General features: G+C 33.6%; 1 protein-coding gene across 10 annotated transcripts in view; it reads right to left on the bottom strand.

Moving 5' to 3' along the window:
• The window catches only part of Gphn (gephyrin), a 420,062-nt gene that overhangs the window by 142,337 nt on the left and 254,310 nt on the right, over positions 1-23,415 (bottom strand). For 4 of the 10 annotated variants that reach the window (XM_029484276.1, XM_029484280.1, XM_029484277.1 and 1 more), the window contains 2 exons: positions 13,950-14,006; positions 4,801-4,842 (listed from right to left, as the gene is read on the bottom strand). The exons of 3 other annotated variants lie outside the window; for them this stretch is intronic. In XM_029484276.1, the coding sequence (XP_029340136.1) occupies positions 4,801-4,842; positions 13,950-14,006 (99 nt within the window). The remainder of the gene's footprint in view (positions 1-4,800; positions 4,843-13,949; positions 14,007-23,415) is intronic. 3 more of the 10 variants (XM_029484278.1, XM_029484279.1, XM_029484283.1) reach the window with 1 other exon arrangement.

Genomic DNA, 23,415 nt, shown 5'->3' with positions numbered 1-23,415 from the left:
GATTCACCTGCTTCTACCTCCTGAATGCTGGTATTTAAGGCATGGGGCAGAACACATTTCTTAAATAGATCAGAATGAACACAATTTCTACCAGGGGATAGTGCTTTTGGCTTTTGTTTAAAATAAGGAAATTCCAAAGCAATATTTTAAAAAATGTGAGCATGTATGGGAACATGAGGAGGGGGGAGAGGGAGAGGGAGGGAGGTATGGAGGGAGGGAAGAAGGGAGGAGCTGGAGGTACAGGTGGTCTAAATAGCCTGATATGGCAGCTTAGAATCAAACATGGGTCCTCTGAAAGAGCAGTAACTGCTCTTAATTGCTTTAAACAAACAAAACAAACAACAAAAACAATACTTAAAATTTTGAGTATCAAAAATTTGGAAGTGAATTCTAGCTTTTTGGGCATATATTTTGCTTATTTACTTTAAACAAAAGAGCTATGGAGGCAAATTTGTTAGAACAGCTTTAGCCACATGAGGTTATCGATTATCTTGCTCTTGTATAACTCAGGGATAGGTTCATTTGAGCAACATTTACTATTTTAATCTTGTGAATGGCATAGAAGACAGTGATATACAACTGGTGAAGTCAATATGCATGTTAGGAGTTAGAAGAAATAGAGGTAATGTGAACATGATCTCATCGTAAGGGAAAATTTATATTGAATGGGGGAAGGTCTGACTACTTATGTAGTTCTGCCATCAAGTAAACACTAGTTTCTAGTAGTCCTAAGAGGCTTCCATTTAAAAAATAATTCATGAGAGAGTATTCCTAGGCCATCTCCAGTAGTCAGACAGGACCCCCAGTGGAGGGATGGGAACACCATCAATCCACCTATAAAACTTTTGACCAGAATTTGCTCCTGTCTAAAAGAAATGCAGGGACAAAATTGGAGCAGAGACTTAAGGAATGATGGCCAGTGACCAGCTCAACTTGGGATCTATCAATCCCCCCTTGAAGATACTACCAATCCCAGACAGTATTACTGATGCTATGTTGTGCTTACAGACAGGAGCCTAGCATGGCTTGACCTCTGAGAGGTTCTACCAGCAGCTAACTGAGACAGATGCAGGTACTCATAACCAACCACTGGACACAGGTCTGGGAACCCAATGGAAAAGTTAGAGGAAGGATTGAAGGAACTGAAGGAGATGGCAACACCATAGGAAGACCAACTATGTTAACTAACGTGAATCCCTGAGAGCTCCCAGAGACTGAGCCACCAACCAAAAGCATACAAGGGCTGGTCTAAGGCCCCCAGCATTATGTAACAGAAGGCTGCCTTGTCTAGCTTCAGTGGGAGAGGATAAGCATACTCCTTTAGAGACATGATGCCCCAGGGTGAGGGGATGCTGTCTGTGTGTGTGTGTGGGGGGGGGAGGCATTTTCAGAGTGGGGATGGGGAGAAGAATTCAGGGAGGGGGGAAGGGGAAGGGTTCAACATTTGGGATGTAAATAAATAATAATAAAAAGATGATGAAAAAGTCTAATTAAAACAGATAAAACAGATACCAGTGAGGACTCCTCAGTCCCACTTGGGAGAAAGAAGAAAGCTATCACAAGTGGGGAAGGAGGGATGGATGTGGGAGGGAGAGGGGAGGGAGATAGTAGGGGGAGGAGATGGGAACCTGATCTGGTATTGGGTGAGGGAAATGGACTGAAGCCATGAGGGCCAGGAGAAAGAATGGAAACAGGCAACATCTGGAGGTAAGAGGTTGGGGGGGGGGCGCTCCAGAATGCATCAGAGACATGGGACTCTTAGGACTCAAAGGGTGGGACCTTAGATGAAATGCCTAAAAGTAGGGAGAGGGAACTTATAGAGCCCACCTCCAGAAGAAAGACAGGACATCAAGTAAGGGGTGGAGTTGCCATCCCACGGTCATATCTCTGACCCATAATTGTTCTTGTCTGAAAGAATTACAGGGATGGAAATGGAGAGGAGTCTGAGGAAAAGGCGGTCCTGTGACAGGCCCAAAGTGGGATTCAGCTCAAGGGGAGGTCCCAAGGCTTGACACTATCACTGAGGCTATGGAGGCAGTGCTCACAAAAAGGACCTATCATGACTGAACTCTGAAAGACCCAACAAGCAGCTGAAAGAGTCAGATGTAGTTATTTGCACACAACCAATGGATAGAAGCAGCTGACCCCTGTTGTTGAATTAGAGAAGTCTGAAAGAAGCTGAGGAGGAGGGTGACCCTGTAAGAGGATTGGCAGTCTCAATTAATCTGGATCCCTGAGATCTCTCAAACACTGGACCACCAAACAGGCAGCATACACCAGCTGATATGAGGCCCCCAACACACATACAGTAGAAGGACTGCTGGATCTGTTTTCATTCAGAGATGATGCACCTAACCCTCAAGAAACTGGAGGCCCCAGGGAATTTAGAGGTTAGGTGGGTGGGGAGTAGGTATGGGATGTGGAACAGTCAGAGGGTGGATGGGGAGAGAAGGGAAGAATAAAATATGAAGTGTAAAAAAAATTAATTAAAAAAAGAAAAAAGGAAAAAACAATATAGAAGATACTTTCTATGCAGGTGATTATCATGAATATTAAGTTTATATTTGTTCTTATTTTAATGGTTTGAATATAAACACCACCTACAAGAGACACAGAAGGATGACAGAGTAGACTAGAGAAAATCACAAATGACAAGTGAGAAACATACTTTATGACAATTAAGGAGAGCCTGCATGTCACAATGAAAGAAAAACAAACCCACATGGAGCCCAAGTTCCTGTAAGAGCTGAATGTCATGGAGCAAATGCCACACAAGTCCCCAATGCCAGATGTATATTCAAACCAGAGAGTTCTCCAGCACACATGGTGTCACAGAGAACGTTATATCCTGATGGACGCTGTGGGCTGCAATTGGAGATGATGCCAATGGTAGCCTTCTTAAACACTCTCAAGAGAAATGGAGAATTGCCTAGATGAAGTGGCAGAAAGAAATGTTATATATTTGTTACACAGGGAATCATATGCCTTTGGGATTAAAGAAATGGCCTATAGAAATGTAATGATAGGATGATATATACAAGTTTTCAAAAAGTTCTTGTTGACATCATAGTTAATTTATCTTTTATTAATCATTTCCACAATGATTTTTCAAGAAGTAAGTTTTCATCTTCATGGAAATAACCAAGATCCCCAATAAGAACATCATTTCCAAGATAACTTTGTCGGTCTAAATCTTCCATACATATCTATGTGAATGTTTACTAACAAGAAGTATTTTATACAGCTCGGCTAAACTCCCTCACTTATGATGAGAAGAGTCGTACACACACACGGCTAGAATATGCTTACACTAAAGCTGTCACCATTATGTTTCAAGCATCATTTGCTCATTAAAACACCAAAATGACAAAGAAAAAGTCTAAAGAAAGAATACAGATGGCTTTGTACAGTCTGTTGTACAAACTTGTATATTTTTCCTATTGGAAGTTTAAAGATTTGCATGATTTTCATTGCACTTTTCCTAAGTTCTTTATGTTTTCTTTGTTGTATTCTAGTATGTTTTTAATATAAACAATTTTGAAGAAATGCTTTCTTTGCTGACAAAAAATTATTTCTCCAAAGTCAGGTATAAGATAAAAAAGTCATTCACAGTTTTAAGTTACAAAATAAAAATTAAACAGGATGACTGCACTTACTGATCCAGTAAATTAAACATTGCTAGGATATGAATTTAGTTACTTTCTAAAATTTGAAATCTAAAGATGCTAATTTGTTTTCTCTGCACAAACTAACTCAATACTGGTCTATAAATAGTATAAAAATGTTATCCTGTAAAAAAATAAACCAGTATGTTAAAATCATATGTAATTAAATTTTTCTTTAGAGTTATATATTTTTTCTTTATATATGCTCAACTCTGGTCCTACTTTGGAAAGCAGACATGCCATTATACAATCAAAGTATGTCAATAATATTTTGGACAAGTACTTTATAAAAATGCAAAAATCTAGTATGCTGTTGTTTAACCTAACAGGAAAGGGAAATTAAACCACAAGAATAGACGAACATAGGTATAATTTTATAAAATATTTTTTTAAAGAACACGATTCTCATAATTAATATAATCTATTTGAAAAGAATTTTAAGAAAATACAAGTACCAAGCAAACCTACGTAACTGATTCCCCCACATCCCCTTGGGTTTCACTGTGTAACCCTTTTTGTCCTGAAACTCATTCTGTAGACCAGTTGGCATTGAAGTTAAAAGATTCACCTGCCTCTTTGTCCTAAGTCCTGGAATTAAAGCCATATGCCACCTCTGCCTGGGTAAGTAACCTGATTTTCTAAGAGAAAACGTATCTTTCAGTTTACATATACATAAGTGAAATAGCTTTTCCTCAGTCCCCCCCCCCCCCATTTAATAGTAAATTCTGAATGCTTTCAGAAGTGTTTGGATAATGGGAGGGATATTCACCAATTTAATTAAAATCTTCAGTACCAGTAATATATGTTCAATGTAGAATGAATATTATTTAACCAATATAACCTGGCTCAGAGAAATTATTGAAGAATACGGTAACAGTAATAATCAAGCTGGCTATTGGGGTTTTAGCTATTTCAGTGTGCTACAAAGAAAGTTATTCTGAAAACAGTGTAGTAGAGAAATTTCCCCCTAACACTGGTGACTTTCCCCTCTGATACCCTCATCTCTTTCAGCCAAGGGCAAGGTGCAAGGCAAAATAAATTAAGGCAAAACAAAACAAAACGAAAAAAAAAAAAAAAAGAAAAGGTGAGTGCGAGCATGTTATTGACTATGTAAAAAGACACGTGCAAAATATACCTCAGATACACTATAGGTAGATGAGCACGACGGAAGCCGAGCCTGGTTTTGCAGTGGAGAAAAGAAAACACTGTTAAAGAGGAAATGATAGACTAGCAAGGGTCTCAGGTTTACATGGCTTTATCACCAACAAATTTGCCATATAAATAATAGAACAGCCTGACAAGGGCACATATGTCAAGACTCAAGTTATTTGAAGAAGAAACTCATAATTGAAAAAAAAAACCCTGAAAATCCAACTCCCTAATTTGCTAAAAAAATTTACTATTATAGAGAGGATACACCTATTCAGCCAGGTTTTGGTATGAACTTGCTGAGAAGATACATACTTAAGAACAAATGCAAAATACCAAACAATTTTTCCTATGGTTTCACAGTGATCTCCATTGGCTTGTGTATCTACTGTACATCTTTATGTTACTCTATAGAGAGTAATAGAAATGTATAAATGTAAATATAAATATATATATATATATACATATATATGTATATAAATTAAATATAAAGAGGAAAGTCAGTTTAACCTGATACACTTTCTTCTTGCTTAGTTTTTAGTATTAATGAACAATCACCATGTCTCTTAATACATATGTTAACAACACCATAAAAATATATGTTTTCTCCACAATTACTTTTAGTCATTGTTTTTATTCCTTGCCTCTTGTGTATGTATGTGTGTGTATTTATGTGTTTGTCTTCTTCCCTCCATCCCGCTGCATTTTGGGTGGAGTCTGGCTATCTGGTTCAGGCTGGACTAGAAATGACTATGTAGTCCATGCTGGCATTTATGTGTAGTCTTTCTGCTTCACTGATTTTTAAAAAATAGCTATTTTATTAATTTCTGAAAGTAACTGTTTTATACCTAATAGCGTGTTTAAACCTCCATGACTTCCCTGGTCAAGCCCTATCCCAGGCTATCATTGAGCTCAAGTGATTCTCCTACTTCAGGAGTGAGTGGCTAACACCACACTACAACCACACCAGGTTGACTTTAATGACTTTGAACTGGTAATGCTCTGACTTCCTCTCAACTTCTTGGTTGTGATGACAACATGTTAAATTTTGTGGCTTTTTCCTATATTAATTTTCATTATGCCACAGGAATTGAAACAGTTACCAATGATTTTCTATTCATAAGCGCGGTATGACGTTTTAGAATACAAAGTTAAGTGCAGGGAATTGAAAAGGATGTTGTAGATAAGTCAGAAACAACCTTATCAGATTAGCTATTTAATAATATTTGTAGCATTTATAACAGCAGAAAACAGTAGATGCTCATGAAGTATTTATTGAATTAATGGAACTATGATTTCCTGAGCCTTTTAAGTTTATTGGCTTACAGATTTGGTATAAAATTATCATTGTCAACTTATGTTTTGAGGTAGTTTCTAAAATATGTATAACTTTGTACATTAAAAATGAAACAAATTTTCAACTTTGTGGATTAAATTTTCTTTAGCAAAATGATAGTTCTAAGAAAATCTTGCTTTGTATACTTGTTCTATTTAAAACAGTTTGAGAATCTTGTCTCCTTTTTACGTAGTTCCTATTTTCTATGACAAAAGAACTAATTTATTAAGCAGAGGTATCATTTGCATCTGATTTTTATTTAAATCAATTTCAAGAGACAACCAATTCCATGTTGAGCATTAAACACCTTACAGATATATATCTATCTCCAATGTTTTATGTATGTTATTTGAAATATTTTTCTTTTGATTTGAAGTATAGGATAAATTAGAATTTTCTTATTTAGTACAAATGAAATCTAAGGATTAAGTTTTTTTTATATCAAGAGATTTTTAATATTGTGAAAATTAGTAAAATTAGCTCCTAAGACAGAATTACTATCATTATTAAATAGTGGCCATATTCATGACAGATCATCTACCACAAGAGTTAGAATTTTATATAATTACTATAAATAAGTGGTAAACAAATCCAAACTATTAATGTAAATGTTAGCTTATGAAACAGAAGAGACAGGCATCTCAAACAATGTTTTACTTATGAGGACTGACACTGATATGTACCTAAAGAAAGCGCTTCTCTATAAACAAATTGTCTAAGTATTACAGTCTACTGATTGTTTACTCATCTAAGGAGTGAAGATCCATCATTAATGTGTCTCTGGTCAGTATTAGTGAATGGGTCCAAATGCAGACATGTTTTATATTACTATAATCTACATATTAAAGTATGATGTATTACTTGATCATATCAAGTTACCTATCTCATTTTATTTAAATTTCCTTTGAAGGAAACGAGATTTAAGATAAGTAGATATGGTTAATTCAACAGAATCTAAACGGTGATCATGTCATGTTTCCTTAGATATAATCAGGTAATGAACATAAAAATACAATGTACAAAACACTCTAAAGATATTTTTAAAAAGTTTAGGGGAATAATGGACTTTAGTGTTACATTTCAAATCCTTATAAGGTTCAACTCCAGCAGAAATTTATAATCAATGCTCTGTATGACAATACCCAAATTTGAAGGATTAATAGTAATTCAGTGGGCCCATGTGTGTGCACTTGTGAGAGTGTTGGCTATATATGAGGAGAGCAATTAAGTAATGTAAAATTAAGTAGAAAAATATCATACCAGGTTACACTATTTAATTAACATATTTTAATTTTTATTTAAATATATATGCGTACACACACACACACAAACACACACACACACACACACACACACACACACACACACACACACATGCTCATGAATGGGCACGTAAGCATGAGTACGGGTATCATACCATGAAGTCCAGAAAAATCCAAGGAAACAGAGTCAAAGATAATTTTGAGAAACCCAGTGTGGGTTTCTGGAAACTGAATATGGGTCTGTGAGAACAATACTTTTTACCTCTAGCCCTCTCATTTATTATCTCTTAGTTTTTGTTACAAATTTTTAAATTTGGTTATGATCATTTAATGTGTTTCCATGCATAGTGACTTGAAAGCACTGTTTGAAAAATAATCATCTCTCCTTTTCTCATCTCTAAAGTAAAAGTATATTTTAACATATGTGTCTATGCAATCGATACAAGAGCCAGTTATAAGAAGACTCAGGACATTTTGACTGTAAAATATCTGAGAGCAAACATTTCGGTTCTTCTGAGCCATATAATCTGTGCTTCATTCATTTAAAGTTCTGTTGTAGCTTGAAAACAATTGAAGACCATATTCAAATGAATAAACATTTCAATAAATACTTATTTTGAACATATTTCCTCATATAATTTCACATGAAATGTAAGCTTATCTCCTTCTTTTGAAAATAAAAAAGAATAATTCTAGTGTATGGCCCTATAAAGAAGTAGGATTTAACCCACAGGATGTAGTTTTCCAGGCTATGGTTCACAAAACTCACCTTAAATGAATGTGTTATGTACAAAATCTCCCAGTGATAATAGATACTAGCATAAAAAATATAGTAAAGTAATTCAGATGTAAGGCTGGAATGAAAATACCACAGTTAAAAATATAAAAAAGTCCAGTAATCCAATTCATTATTCACATTGGCTTATTTAATACAAATTCTATTTTGAATGCAAGAAATTAAATTCTTAAATAGACAAAAATCACTAAATAAAAAGCTTAGTTTTTTTTATAGTTTAACTCTGATTTAAATGTTATCTACCAAAAAGAAGTTTCATTTTGGTGAAATTCTTGTGCCCTGACTGATTTTTGTTTTTTACACTTTAAATGCCATTCCTTTACTTACATTTGCATGCCAACCAACTATTGCTAATTATTATATTCCTTTCGGTTTTTTAAATCAGCTTTATCTTAGTTTATATTCTTAGTAATATTCCTTTATGAGTTATATTCTCTGTTACTGCTTTTGAAAACTTTTAAAAATGGACAAATCTAGTTTTGTAGTTGAATATTAATTTATCATGTTCCTATACAGAGTATATATTAAGAAAAATCACTTAATTCCAAATAATGAATATTTGTATACCTTTCCTTTTTTCATATTTCATAACCATGTAGCTAGTATTTTTCTGAATATCTTCATATTCAAATTCCCTTTGTTCTAATTGCTCCTCAACAAAGTAATAAGTTTCTTGTAGCTTGAATTATATTATGGACACAAAGCATAGATTTTGATTATTTTATCCTGTTTTCCTACTTGTAAAAGTATCTGTACTCGCCGTCAGTCCTGAACATTACTTTTAATATTGTCTTCTAGGTTCACACATTTGATTAAATGGAAGATTAATTTTTTCTTATATAGTTTTGTTCTTTGCTCATTATTGTAAATAACGCATAATTCTAAGGGTGTATAGTATATTTTGAAATGAATTAAGTAAGAAAGCTTTGATTATATATTATTAACAATAGTTGTACTACTACAAATGCTAAAAACCCAGTGTTTATAATGTTCCTGCTTTGTTCAATGTAGTGAGAATACATTCTATTCTTTCTACAGAACATCAAATATAATGAAAGATGAAGAATAGACACTCACCTAAGAAATAAATAAAATTTAGTATCATTTACAAAATTCCGGGGCTCATTAAGGGATCTATCCTTTGTGTAAAATAGTATATTGTATTTGTCACCACAATTAGAGCAGCAATGATTTAATTCTATGACTAACCTACAGTTCTGAAATAACACCTTTTCTACTACCAAGTAAATATATAATTAGAAACAAAGATCTTTAACCTGTCCCCTTACTGAAATACTCTTCAGTGTTTCAATGAATATTTTTATGAACACTTGCAATAAAGTTTCACAACATGGAATGGTCTTTGTTTGCCAACTTACTTCAGTTTAGGACTAAAATCTGTTAACTTTGTCTGATATTATACAAAAAATATTTTGTTTTTTGTTTAAGCAATGCTTCTTTATATGCAAAACATATTTTATAATGTACACAGACAATAAGAATTAAAGGAGAAGAGAACAGAACATTTGCCTAAAATTTATCTGCATGGTTTTTTTTTTTGTTTGTTTGTTTGTTTGTTTTTTTGGTTTTTCGAGACAGGGTTTCTCTGTGTAGCTCTGGCTGTCCTGGAACTCACTCTGTAGACCAGGCTGGCCTCGAACTCAGAAATCCGCCTGCCTCTGCCTCCCAAGTGCTGGAATTAAAGGCGTGTGCTAACACTGCCCCGCTTATCTGCATGTTTCATCCACTAAATTCACTAATCAAAGATACTATTTTAAAAATAGTTTTTCAGAGGCAAATGACTTACTCATTAGGTAGCTAGGTTAGTTCAGGAGATATTTCTCAAATAATATATCCCATTTTTAAGAAAATAGGCAATGTGTTTTTAACTCAAATAAAGTAAAAAATGAAGATTTCTCATTATGTAAAAGAGTAGTAGTTGAAAAATGTAACATGCCAAGTGCATGACCTAAAACAATTTGTAAAATACCAATTTTTAAGTTATTTAAACTTATTTATTGTTAACTTGTTTGCTGTTAAATAACAATAAATGTAAGGTTAAAAAAATGTATCATGTTTTTGACCAAAAATACCAGACAAAGCAATACATAAAAGGTGGGCTATATTTAGGCATAGCTCAAAGTTTTACAGTTCCTTGTGGTGGAGCAGGCAGCGAGCTGGTGCTTCATCTTATTCTTAATACCAGCTCCTTAGCATGAAGACCTTCCTTAGAAAATTTAAACTTTGTAGTGTTAGTTTTGTTGGAGGAAAATTTTTTCTCATGATTAATCTGCAAAAAATATGACTACAAATATATTATTTACTAATGTACATATTACTTACTTTATTAATAATATGAGAATATTTTTATTTTTTTATGTAGTGATGTTCAAATTAATTTAGTCAGAAAACTCAAACTGACATTTTTATATTAATGACAGTATCATAGATTTTAGGAGTTCATATAGAAGATTCATATAATTGTAATAATACACAGAGAAAGAAGAACTGGCTCAAAGAGATACTGGATTATCTCTGTTTAGCTTTTAAAAGTTAATAACTGATATTAGGAAAACATTCTTTACTTCAATAATGAGGAATGTAATATGTATACATATAACATAGAATATGATAAAAATAAGTTGAGATATAAGATAATTAACTTTTTCTCTATTTTCATGTCAAAATTAATATAGCAGTATGAATTAAATGAAAGGGAGCAATCTCTGGAGAAATAAATCCAGGAGCTTGTCTCCTAGAAACATTTATAGAAGCCCTATGAAGGGAGGCCAGGATTAAGCATTAAATATTTACAATAATTTAGTTTAATTGTCATAATTATATATTTATTTTAGAAATGATTATTTTTGAAAAATGCATTTAAAGAGAAGGCTACTTTAAAACTTTAATTATTTGCTGCATTGGTGTTGCTAGTGATTGGCTATATGACACATGTGTAATACTGAGTGTCTCTAAGCTAGCGTTTGCTTTCAAAAGATATACATATACATATATGGCCCTTTGTTCACACATTTATAAGATGCTACATAAAAGCATTCCTGGTAAAGCTGTTTGCTGCTAACTTTCTTTCGAATCAGAACATGTCATAATTACTTCAAAGGTATTGAAGTTTAAAGAAGTCTATTAACTTTGCACACGTGTATCTACTGGTCAGATTATTCATAGCAGTCAAAAATTCACAATTTTCTTTGAAAACTAAAATTGAATCACCTTGTCTTTACTCCTTAGATACAGACCTTATTTTCTAATTTTGCTGACACATTCAGAAACAGACAAAATACAAAGTCAAGTGAATAGCGCTAAATAAATACCACATGAAAAAGCCTTTTGAGAAGTATGCCATTATTTCAGTACTGATTTTGAAAAGCTCTTATTTGGGTCATAATGTTATAAAATCAACAGTAATGTTAGTTGTGTAGCTTGCAGGTCTTTTATACTTCAAATTTAATTTTTATTTTAGAAACTTGAGCATGAAGCCAGAGCTAAAAAGGAAAGAAAGAGGTAAAACAGGAAGAAGAAAAGCTGGAGATGAGAGGACAAACCAGGCCGATATTGAATACCTGTCAGCAGAAAATGTTAATGGGGAAACATTCACAAGTGACATCATACATTTATTTACTTGGAGAGCATATCCTTTCACAGGAACTTCTAGGGGATTTCTGAGCTCCCCCAGCTTTTGATGGAGCTACAAGAAAATGTTAGAACCTGAATCAAAACAGCAACTTGTTTTCTTTTCAGTTCTCCTTTTAAAAATAAGATCATAGCATTATACATTTCTCACTACTTTTGTTTTTCTTTAACATAAGAATAACCATTTTCTATAAACTTGTGACTATGAAGCCAACATTTTATTTAGTTCAAACACAATCTTTTTCTACTAAAAATAGTTAAATAAATATTACAACTATTTTTATAATCCAGAAATTCTTCTAAAATTTTCTACTTGAAAAGATACATAGCACAAACATAATTTTCTGTTTCCCCCAAGTATTGTGTTCAGTCTGTGGTTGCATCCATATTGAAACAAACTGTCTGAGCTATAATTTAGTGTTAGTCTTAAGCATATAGTGAAAGTTATAAACATGTAAACATATAAACAGTATAACTTTAAGTTCTATACATCTCAAAACTGAACTTCTGTTACACACACATTCACTCATACATGCAAATTATCTTACATCAGGACCCACAGTTATAGATGCCATTTTTAAGTTTAGTTTGCTACCAGTTATTTTAAAAACTTTATACTGTATTGCACTTTCTTAGATGAATCAGTGTCCTAATCAATGGGGTACACAAGAAACTTACTGTCTCCTTCAGACAAAGTTAAAGTATGATTCAGTGAGGAGTGCTATTGGTATATCACTACATTTTACTGAGTGAATAACACTAAGTATCCTATTTTTGAAATCAGCACACAATCACCATGTCCCATCCTTTACAGAGGCAACTTTAAATATAAGAGTTATCTACTATGAGGCAATGTTAAAGAACAGAAAGGATGGCTTTTCTTAATAAAGAACACAGACATACAAACACAGTTCATCAATGTGCATTCATGTTTGCACATACTCATCAACAACAAAAAAGTAAAACTTAGAAGGCAGAAGAATCAAGGGCAGGAAAGAGAATAGAAATTTGTCTTTTATAAACTGTTAAAGTAAATTGGAGCTATGGAAAAATTTGAAATGACAGAGTTAATTAGGCTTTACGAAAGTTAATGAATTTTATGACATTACAGTGCTCCAAATTATCTGGCATTTTTGCTAATTTACTAGTTGCTACCACTGTTGAGGCTGTTTGGGATTGAGATATAAAAATAATGGTTAACTTTAATTTTTACCTACTTTTACAGTTAACAATTTTCTAACTTGAATTTATGATGGCATCATTAAAATAGTGATTATTTGTGGGTAAAATTTTTAAATTTTTTATTGTAATTAATAAATAACTAGTAATTAAGTAAATGTAATTAAATAAATAAACAAATGACGTGCCTAATATATATTGACTAAGAAGCGTTTACCCATTACCAAAGAGGATCATCAAATCAGAAACCTTAACTGTGTATTAGTAGATTATGTATAAAGTGGGTTAATATTTATTGTGGTGGCCTAATGTTACAGTAACTTTTAAAGGTTAACAAAAGCCAAGGCACTAAGACTGCTTTAACACTAAAAGCTGTATATGGGTCAAATATACTGGCATCATAAAGCAATTCTAGTTCTTAACATGATATATATTCAGTATGTTATTCACTCACAATAATTTTCATTTTAGAATGAATTAAGTTGGTAATGACTCTAAAATAAAATTCAATATTTTTTATAAAGTATGTTAAAACTGGAGGTGACATTCTAAAAATATATAGGTTTTCTGTTTATGAGGAATCGTAATACATAATCAGTGACATCAGTCAGAGGAACGGTTTACTCTAGAGCCCCAAATTGCAGGCACATGAAATGAGGCAGTTGCCCTTTCTTGTTTGTGGTGCCTTTCAAAGCTAGTTATTTGGCAGCTTGCCTTCAGCTGGTTGCTCTATGTGTAGCTGAAAACAAAACAAAACAAAAAAATATGACCCAACAGCCAATAAAAATATTAAAATAAAAAATGGGATGGTGAAAAATGGAAAAAGCCCCCTTCCTCCCTCCACCCTCCAAAAAGGAAGAAGTGTAGGCTATAGACAAAATCTTGCCAAAAAATGTTAGAAACATATTTACTTTGAGGGATCCAACTCTACTAGCAACTCCTTTGCTTGCCTCCGGCCGTCTAATTTGCTACAATGAGGGAAGATGGGTAAAAAGACAGAATAAAGAAAAAGTGAACTTAAATTTTTTTCTACACATTAGTAAGCAGTACATGCAATACATCAATTGACTTAAGCTCCTCTCATAAGACCAAGGAGTTATTGACCCCAGACGCTATGACATGCTCTGCAAACAGATCTCTAGAGTTTGGTTTCTGGTATGGCACTATTCCTGAGAGGAGGAAATTGGCACTTACTTTTGGTTATCTTGGGGACTTCTGATGAAGCAGTATCTGGAGTAGTGTTACATTTGCATTTAGCTTACAAAAAACAAAGAATTACAAATATACCTATGCATGTTTTCTCTTTCAGTGTTTAAATGTCTATTCTACTGCAATATCAGGAAACATCAACGGTATGACAAGAAACATGAGTGTGCTTTAAATGGAAAGATCAGTCCCAAGAAACATTGTTCTGACTGGTGACAGTCAAGCTCCTTTGCTTGTCAACCCAAGCATAGAGCTGGTTCAGCTGTCACTGTGATTCCCAATTAAACAATCATGCTGCCAACCAGAAAATTTTAATGCCAGACCAGTGTTAGACATATTCAGTCCTTCAAAGATTTTTCTTATTTCATCTGAAATCTTCTCTCAGAAAAAACAGGGTAAGTAAAGCCTGGTGTGGTGGTGTGTATTTACAATCTTAGTTCTCAGGGGGTTGGGGTAAGCAGGATAACCTCAGATTTGAGGCTAGACTGAGTTACACAGGGATACTGTGCTTATATATGCATACACAGTACATTCTCTCTTTCTCTCTCTCTCTCTTTGTCTCAATCTCTCTCTCTCTCACCCCCATACTCACTCATTTGCTATTTTACAATTTCTTGGTTCACACCATTACACACAGAATCTTGATAAGTGGAGAATTTGTAAGCAAGATCCAGAAAAGGTGACTGTACCCTCACTCCTGTACTTCACTTGGAGGAAGTTTCAATTCTAATCAGCATAGGACAAGTTACCTGATTAGCTCATCCTGTGTTGGCAGATAGCACAACTATCTGCAAAATGATAAATCCTAGGTGTTAATCTCCTTAGGAAAAGAATATAACTGAGTATATTACAAATTTTACTTTTTTTTTTTTTCTGGAAGCAGGGTATTGAGTACTGTTAGGATGTCCCAGAATAGCATACATAGGTTATTGGGGGAATATTGAGCAAATGGTATTATATTTTGAAACAAACAAACAAACACAAAAGAAACACGCCATCCCCCCAAAAAACCCTAAAAACAAACCACAATCATCTTTATACACAAGAATTACATCAACATTTGAAATGAATAGCTTTTACAAATTTTTCATCATTAGCTGTTTTAGCAGAAGGATAAAGAATCAATTCTTTTTTTTTTTTTTTTTGTGAAGTAGAATTGCCACATTTAGAAATAACATTTAGAGGAGAAGAATCCCAGTGGAGAAAGAATTTCATCAGTTCCAAACATCTAGTCATTCTTCTTTATATTCTTTTATTTCAAAAAACATCTTACTCCAAAGGCTGTTTTCAACTTTACATGGAGAATTACAGAACCTGGATTATAAAGACCCTCCTGGTAGTGTCCTATAAGAATGTAGAATGTAATGACCCACTGTTTCTAAAAAACATTTAGAAGCTCAAGAAATCACAATTTTCTGCAGTATCCTTTCTGTCTAAATCTTAACATCATATTAGGTTGGCAGCATGACGCGTCCTCTTCAAGGTTAAAACAGTTCTTGATTTCTGCTGACTGTTAAAGTTATAGTCCTTTAACAGGTCTCGAAATACACAGGGCTGGAAAAAGGGTGCTTAGAAAAGGATGGCTATGCACATATAAATATATATGACTATGTATTTTTCTATTTATGTTTTGATTGTTTGTTTGTGACAGAATCTTCGGTGTAGACCAGTATGGACTGGAACTTGCTCTATATATCTTAATCTGGTTTTCAATTTGTGAATCCTCCTGCCTCAACCTCTTAAGTACTAGAATTGTAGGTATGTAACATGATTCCTGGCTTCATCTAACACATTTTACCTATTATTATATCTATAGATCAATGTCTTGTCTAAATTATTTCCATTACAAATGCAAATATAAGTACAGAAATCTAACAGTATACACGTCCAGTCTCATCTGCTATTGGATGCTAGTAGGGTTGTACTTGGTTAGTATTTGTATATGAGAAATGTACATAAAGCTCAGAGATGATATATGGTTTTCTTTATTTTTGAGATTATAATTACATCATCTCTCTCTTCCCTTGAAGTACTCCTATATATCTCTCCTTGTTCTGCTTCAAATTTATGACCTCTTCTTTTCATTAATAAATGGAGATTTTATAAAGGAAATTATTAGTGTTTGAAATCAATCTTATGAACATAGTCTTTGAAGTTATTATAGAAAAGAGTCTTTACAGAATCAACACAGCTCTCAAAGATAGAAGTGCTTGCAATTTAAGTTTCATGTGAATTTGTGTGACTATAGAAACAGATAATAGTATCTTATGATGAAAAAAATTCAGAAAGAATAGGAAAAAGTGAAATTGGCATACTGTATGTTTAGGTATGTTTGTGTGTTCAAGGGTGTATGCGAAGGCAGTAGGATAAAAACAGGAGCAGTTCCTCAGTGCCATAAAATATTGGTTTTAAGACAGCTCTTTCATTGCCATAGAAATCACCAAGTAGAATAGTCTGACTCCCCTGCAAGGCCAAGAGATCTACATACCATCACCACCCCATGGCTGTGACTTCAAGTCTATACAACAAGGCCCTGGCATTTTTCTTTTTTGAAGCTTGAGATGCTCATGCTTTCAAGACAGATGCTTTTCTGAGTGACCTGCCTCTTCTACAAGAAATCAATAGACTGGAAACTAAATATTCTAATTTATTTTAGTCAAATTTTAATAGTGAATTGTAATAGGCTAGTAAGAAAGAAATTTATAGTTAGTTTGAAAATTTATTTTTTAATGAGAAAGAGAAAGCACAGCAGAGTAGTATCAGGAATTGGTTTACTTTTTATCATAACATTAAGAGTCTCATCTACTTTTATTCTACTTTTCTATAAAGCTAATTCTTTTTGAGAGATGTTAAGCACTGTGTTTATAAAGGGTGAATAAACATTATTCAATGTGCTTTGGAGCAGAATTACTTAAACATTTAGAGATCTTTAGATTATCGAATATCTGCATAGACTATTGGTTGAACATCTATATAGACTATTGATTTAATATCTCTATTTTGAAATAAAAATGTTCTGAAATATGAAATATGAAATATCAATCACATACAATATTTCTGACTTTTAGTATTTTAGATTTTTGGGTTTTGAGTTATAGATGTTCAGTCTGGTCCCTTTCATAAGCTCTTTTGTAAACTTCTAGAAAGGAGATGATTGACTAAACAAAAATTTTGCATTATCTCTTTTTCCCCTCAGTGAGTCTTCCTGTACATACTATCCAGACACTCACTTTCATATTCTCATGGTACTGCTATTGCAGTATACCGACAATAATTTAAAACAGCAAAGAACATGATGGCAATATTTGTGTTGTTTCAAAGTTTTAGACAGTTTCTAGTAAGGATGTGCTTTTGTTCATTTGTCCTTACTACATGAATTTGTTTTTGAAAGGCCTCTACTTGATTTTCAATCACCTTACTTTTTACTCCATGACTACAAGGGCTCTAAAAAACTATTAAACAGACTTGCTGTAAAGTTTTACATCCAAATCAGCTGTATTATCACTGTATTGTCAACCTATAATTTAGTGTTTGATGCAAAATGAACACTGAAATTTTCACTGAGTGAATTTCTCCATCTGTGCCTTTTCTTCAATTAAAATAGAATGAATAATTGATAATTTTGATATATGGGCCACAAAATATCTAATTTTAGGAAAGCAATCACTTTATAATATGAAGTTTTAAGAATGGTTTCATTGAAGCTGGGCGGTGGTAGCACAGTCCTTTAATCCCAGCACTTGGGAGGCAGAGGCAGGAGGATTTCTAAATTTGAGGCCAGCCTGGTCTACAGAGTGAGTTCCAGGACAGGCAGGGCTACACAGAGAAATCCTGTCTCGAAAACAAAACAAAACAAAACAAGGATGGTTTCACTGAGATATACTATATTAAATACCAATGAGAACTTACATTGAATCAGATTAAATTGCAATATTAATTCTGAACAGGTCATTTCTAACCCTGAGTTTTTTGACAGGCCTGTGTCACAAAGCCTAGTTTTAGAAAACATTTTTGTTTACTATGTTTATATATATCAAAGAAAATATTTTTTAAAACATATGGGAGACAAAGATATTTTCTAAAACTAAACCAAGCATTTGTAGTTTTAGCATTTCTTTTATTTCTAGAATTTATTTCCCTATCTTTAAATTTTCAAAAAATTCTAGGGAGTACCAAGAGAATTAAAAATTCCATTCAACAGATACAACCTTGACCTCAATGAAACAATTAAGTGAAATTTTCAATTGATAACTTTTGATTTTATGTATTAGGGTAGAGTATGTAGAAGTTAAAATAAATAAAGCTAAGTTTCACTGTATTAACTGGAGATTAAGAGGAACTAAGAATATTAACATTTATTTAGCCGGTATTAGAACTAGGCCAAAGTAATATGACTGGTGGGCTAGGAGGGACAGAAGAAGCTTACCTATTTAAATCTTCATGTTTAGATATAGACATTCAACTCTATTAGTTCTCAGAAAAATTTAAAGTTGCAGGCTAGAACTTATTTTCAATATCTGGTGTCTTAGTGCAATAATTATATTTTTTCAAATAACTTTGAGTTCATAATTTTTATATGTTGCCAATAAGTTAGATAAATGCAAATGCTCAATGGTTTTTCTAATATTTTGTTAAACTGTATTCATATAGATATAATGAACTATTCTAGGTACTCATGTGAATTATGGGAATTGTGTCTAAAAGTTCTGCATATACTTACAACAAAACCTAGAATTAACATAAGTCCTAAATTTGATTAAGAGAAATCTACAAAATAATTTTTAGACTACCCAGAACAATTTTTATATAATTATTTTATTTATATTACATATAAATATATATAATTTTATTTATATTATAAATAAAATACCTAGAGACTGGCAAAAAATTGTTATATATATTAATCAGATTATGAATTAATAATCAAAATTGTATAAAAGATATATCAAAGTGTCATGATGGAAAAATGTGCACATTACTAAGTATAAAATGTCATACTTTATTACTATATATATGTTAGAGAACTATGCTAGAGGCTAGTTGTGTTATGTTCTGGAGAAAAAAATATCTAGTACTAGATACTAGGAAAGGTGCTGTGAAGATAAGATTTCACCCATCAAAGGCTCTAGGGTATAAAAAGTACAATCTCCTTTAAATATCTTTAATTTCAAAGTGACATGTAAGAATTGATATTGGTCAATTGTCAGGTATGTCACATTCTAGAACTTGCGCTATTAATACCTGTACATTAAAAGATAATTGAGTTCACAGAAAAAAAACAAAATGACATATAGCTAAACTTGAAGTCTTTCTCTGTCTCTGTCTCCCTCTGAATCAAAGTTTCACTTTATAGCCGTGGCTGGGCTGGATCTTTCTATCTAGACTAGGGTGACCTTGATCTCAGAGATCTGACTGCCTCAGCCTGCGAATTCTGGGATTAAAGGCACTTCCTGCAACAAAAGTTTTCTTATGAAGGAAATTTTATAAAAAGTATTTTTCTATGAATTTTAAAAAGTAAGCGTGCATATCATTTCTTTGTTACTTGCTCATTTGTCTTACCATATAGGGCAGCAACTAGGTGGCTGTACATGGATTATAAAGTTCAGGTTGGTCTCAAGCTCAGGATGCTCCTGTGTTTGTCTTCTAAATATTGGGATTTTAGATGTGGGCCACCATAACTGCCATACATTACTTCTTTATAGTAAAAAAAAAAAAAAGGAGACAATGAAATCTACCTACCTGTCTGTCTGTCTGTCTACCTCCCTACCCCCTCCTCTATCTTTCTACCTATCTATGTACCTACCTACCTAATTTAATATACCTTTCTAGGTGCCAAATCTGATTTGTAACTTCCTATCTCAAGGTGGCAAGTTAGTCACTATGAAGATGTCCCTGGGCTCAAGTTTTTGGCATAAGTTCTTTGTTTTCAGATCCACCATGCTGTAGATGCTACTATGGATGGCTTCCCTGCTACCATGCCTTTTCCATCTCCTGGACTGTATCTCCTTATACTGTGAGTCAGAATAAATTCTTTGACATTTAAATGGATTCTGTCAGGTATTTGGTACTCAGGGTGGAAGGTCACTGCTGTGATAAAATTGGCCATGGTTTTTATATGATTTTGGAAATTTGGCAGGAGATAGTATGGAAGTGGTTGGAATTGTGGGCTAGAGAGCTCTTAAATGTTGCAAACAAACTTAACAGGCTATTCTGGTGGGAATGAGGAAGACCAGAATGCTGACAGAAATATGTACGGTGAAAATCAGGCTCATGGATTCTAAGAGGGAAACAAGGATTCTTTGGGAAATTGTGCTAAAGGCCATTTAATCTGATACTATAACAGGAAAGGCACTGTGCCTTTAAAACCCAATTCGTTAAAGGATCCAGGGTGTAAATTCTTTTTAAAAAATCATTTCTGAGGACACTCCTTTGAGAATGGGATCACATGGAAAAATGTTTTCTCAGGTTCAGCTATGTAGGTGCTCCGAGGCCACTGCTGCTGTGATCAGAGGCAGCTGGCTAATATATTTTGTGTTTTCAGCAGAACGTGACATTCTTTATACAGTACTGGTTTTGTAGAGATGAAGAATGTTTAAGTGTTATGGTTTTCCAGAATGCTGTTTCAACATTCCAAAAACAGGCTGTCAAGAGATATGTAGTAGAGTTGAAATATCTGCAAAGTGGCCCTGAGATCCCACTGCATGAAGCCAGGAATGTGAAACCTAATGCAGTCAGTCTCATTCTTCCAGAGATTCTGGGAGCTGTCAGGCATTTTGTCACAGTGAAAAGAAAACGAATGCAATAGTAACAGCCAGACATGGAAGTATACATCATATAACTAAAGTTGGGGACTGAGGAAGAAGGTTTTCAAATCCGAGGCCTGCCGTAATGCCTTGAAATATCTTGTCCAAAATAAAACAAAGCTCAAAACAATTTAAAAAAATACTCCTGACAGCTGAGTTTGAAGTGGTACTTAGCTTTAGTGATAAATATAGTTCTATGAACATTAAATAATCATAGGGAAATGGAAGGTTCTGTGAAACTGACAATAACAATCATCAGGGAGGATATTTCACTTCACTATCATTACATATTAAGCATGGGTGACCCTGAGATGAAGAAATAAATTAAATTAATAAATGTATCAAAATATGCATAATTCTACTAATTGTATGATGTCTAACATGTTAGAAAGAAAATAAAATCTTTCAAATCTCACAATTTTGTTTTGCTATCAAGAAAGTCAATAGCAAAAACAACCCAAACCAAACAACTACAAAAACCTTGACAAAAATAAAACAAAGCAAAAAGGACCCCGCCTCTGCCTATATAAAGATGGAAAAGCTAGAAAATAAAGAACTAGGAAAGAAACTGGCTACAAATCTACATAGAAAGGGACCTGAAGAGATGGTTCAGTGCCTAAGAGCACTTGTTCCTTTTCCAAGGCCCTGTGTTTGGTTCCCAGCTCCTCAATCTCCATGATTCCAATGACAAGGAATCTGATAAGACTCTTCTGATCCCCTGTGCACTAGGAAATAGACATGGTGCACAAACATACATGTAGGAAAAACATGCACACATATAAATTAAAAATAAATCTTAAAATATCTATAGAGATTAGGCATTTGATAAGCATTATCAAGATAGCCTAGAGTGCCGAGAGCATGTCAGCTGAACGCTGATATGCATCTGTAGGAGTCCAGCAATATCAGTATGATTTACTTTAGGAAATAATGAAATTTTGTATTTTTTTATTTGAAGTGTCTCAGTTTTTCTCTTTCTGTTCCTCCTTCCCTCCTTCTGTTCTTTTCATTTGTAGTAATGGGGAGGGAACCCAGGCCCTGTGCTTGCTCACTAAGTGTTCAATAACAGAGCTGTATACTTCTTAGCCATGAAATCATCCAAGATTTAAATGTTCCAAACTAATTTTAAAAAGAAGCCATCCTCAGTTAAACCACAGTAATATTATTTACCTATTGCTAAGTTATTACTTAAACGAGTATTTGGCAAATACCATTGGTTTTCAGGATATCTTAGGAAGCACTGGTTTTACTGCAGCGACAGTATCACACTATAAGTAAAAGTAAATGCTGTTTGAAAATTATTATTTTGGCCCTTCTATCTTTAAAAGTCTTTATGAAGTCTGCTCTCATTTTGAATCAGAGAGAAAAAAACTGTTATTTGTCCAAAAAACAGTCTGAAATTCAAAGTCAGGATGAATTATTTATACAGAAAAAAAGTACGTGTAGTCAATTTACAAAAAAAAAAAATAAATTAGATTTCTTTGGCTGAGGATACCACTATAATATTGTCTCTATAAAAAGTATGGAGCTGGGCGTGGTGGCGCTGCCTTTGATCCCAGCACTTGGGAGGCAGAGGCAGGTGGATTTCTGAGTTTGAGGCCAGCCTGGTCTACAAAATGAGTTCCAGGACAGCCAGGGCTACACAGAGAAACCCTGTCTTGAAAAACAACAACAACAAAAAACAAACAAACAAAAAACAAAAAAAAAGGGAAGAAATAACATTCACCACATACCATTTTAGCATAGAATATTTCCTAGAAACATACCAGTTTAGATTATATCGTGTGAATCAATGGAGGCTCCTGAAATCCTTGTAGTAGTTAGTTCACAAGGCCAATTTACTAACAGTATTAACACATTATTTGCTTTCCTCTCTACACTGACATTTTCATTGATGCCACAAAAGTAATGGTGGCTTAGTATAAACTGAGGAAGTGAATTCAAATTGTATAGTCACTGAATATTATTTACTGTTATATACAGCTTTTTTGTTTTCTTTTTTCCAATTCTTACTAGATATTTTCTTCATTTACATTTCAAATTCAATCCTGAAAGTCCCCTATACCCTCCCCTACCCTGCCTTTTAAAAAGCTAGTTTCACTTAAGATTGTCCTCAATGAAACAGTTTATATTAATTTAACAAATTAAGACTTTATTCTTTTTTTTTTAAATTGGTTATCTATTTTATTTATTTTTTTTTATTATTACATATTTTCCTCAATTACATTTCCAATGCTATCCCAAAAGTCCCCCATACCGCCCCCCACTTCCCTACCCTCCCATTCCCATTCTTTTGGCCCTGGCATTCCCCTATATTGGGGCATATAAAGTTTGCAAGTCCAATGGGCCTCTCTTTCCAGTGATGGCC

Source organism: Mus caroli, chromosome 12 (assembly GCF_900094665.2).
Source record: "Mus caroli chromosome 12, CAROLI_EIJ_v1.1, whole genome shotgun sequence".
Lineage (NCBI taxonomy): Eukaryota > Metazoa > Chordata > Mammalia > Rodentia > Muridae > Mus > Mus caroli.
This window is presented reverse-complemented; position numbering and strand designations above follow the sequence as displayed.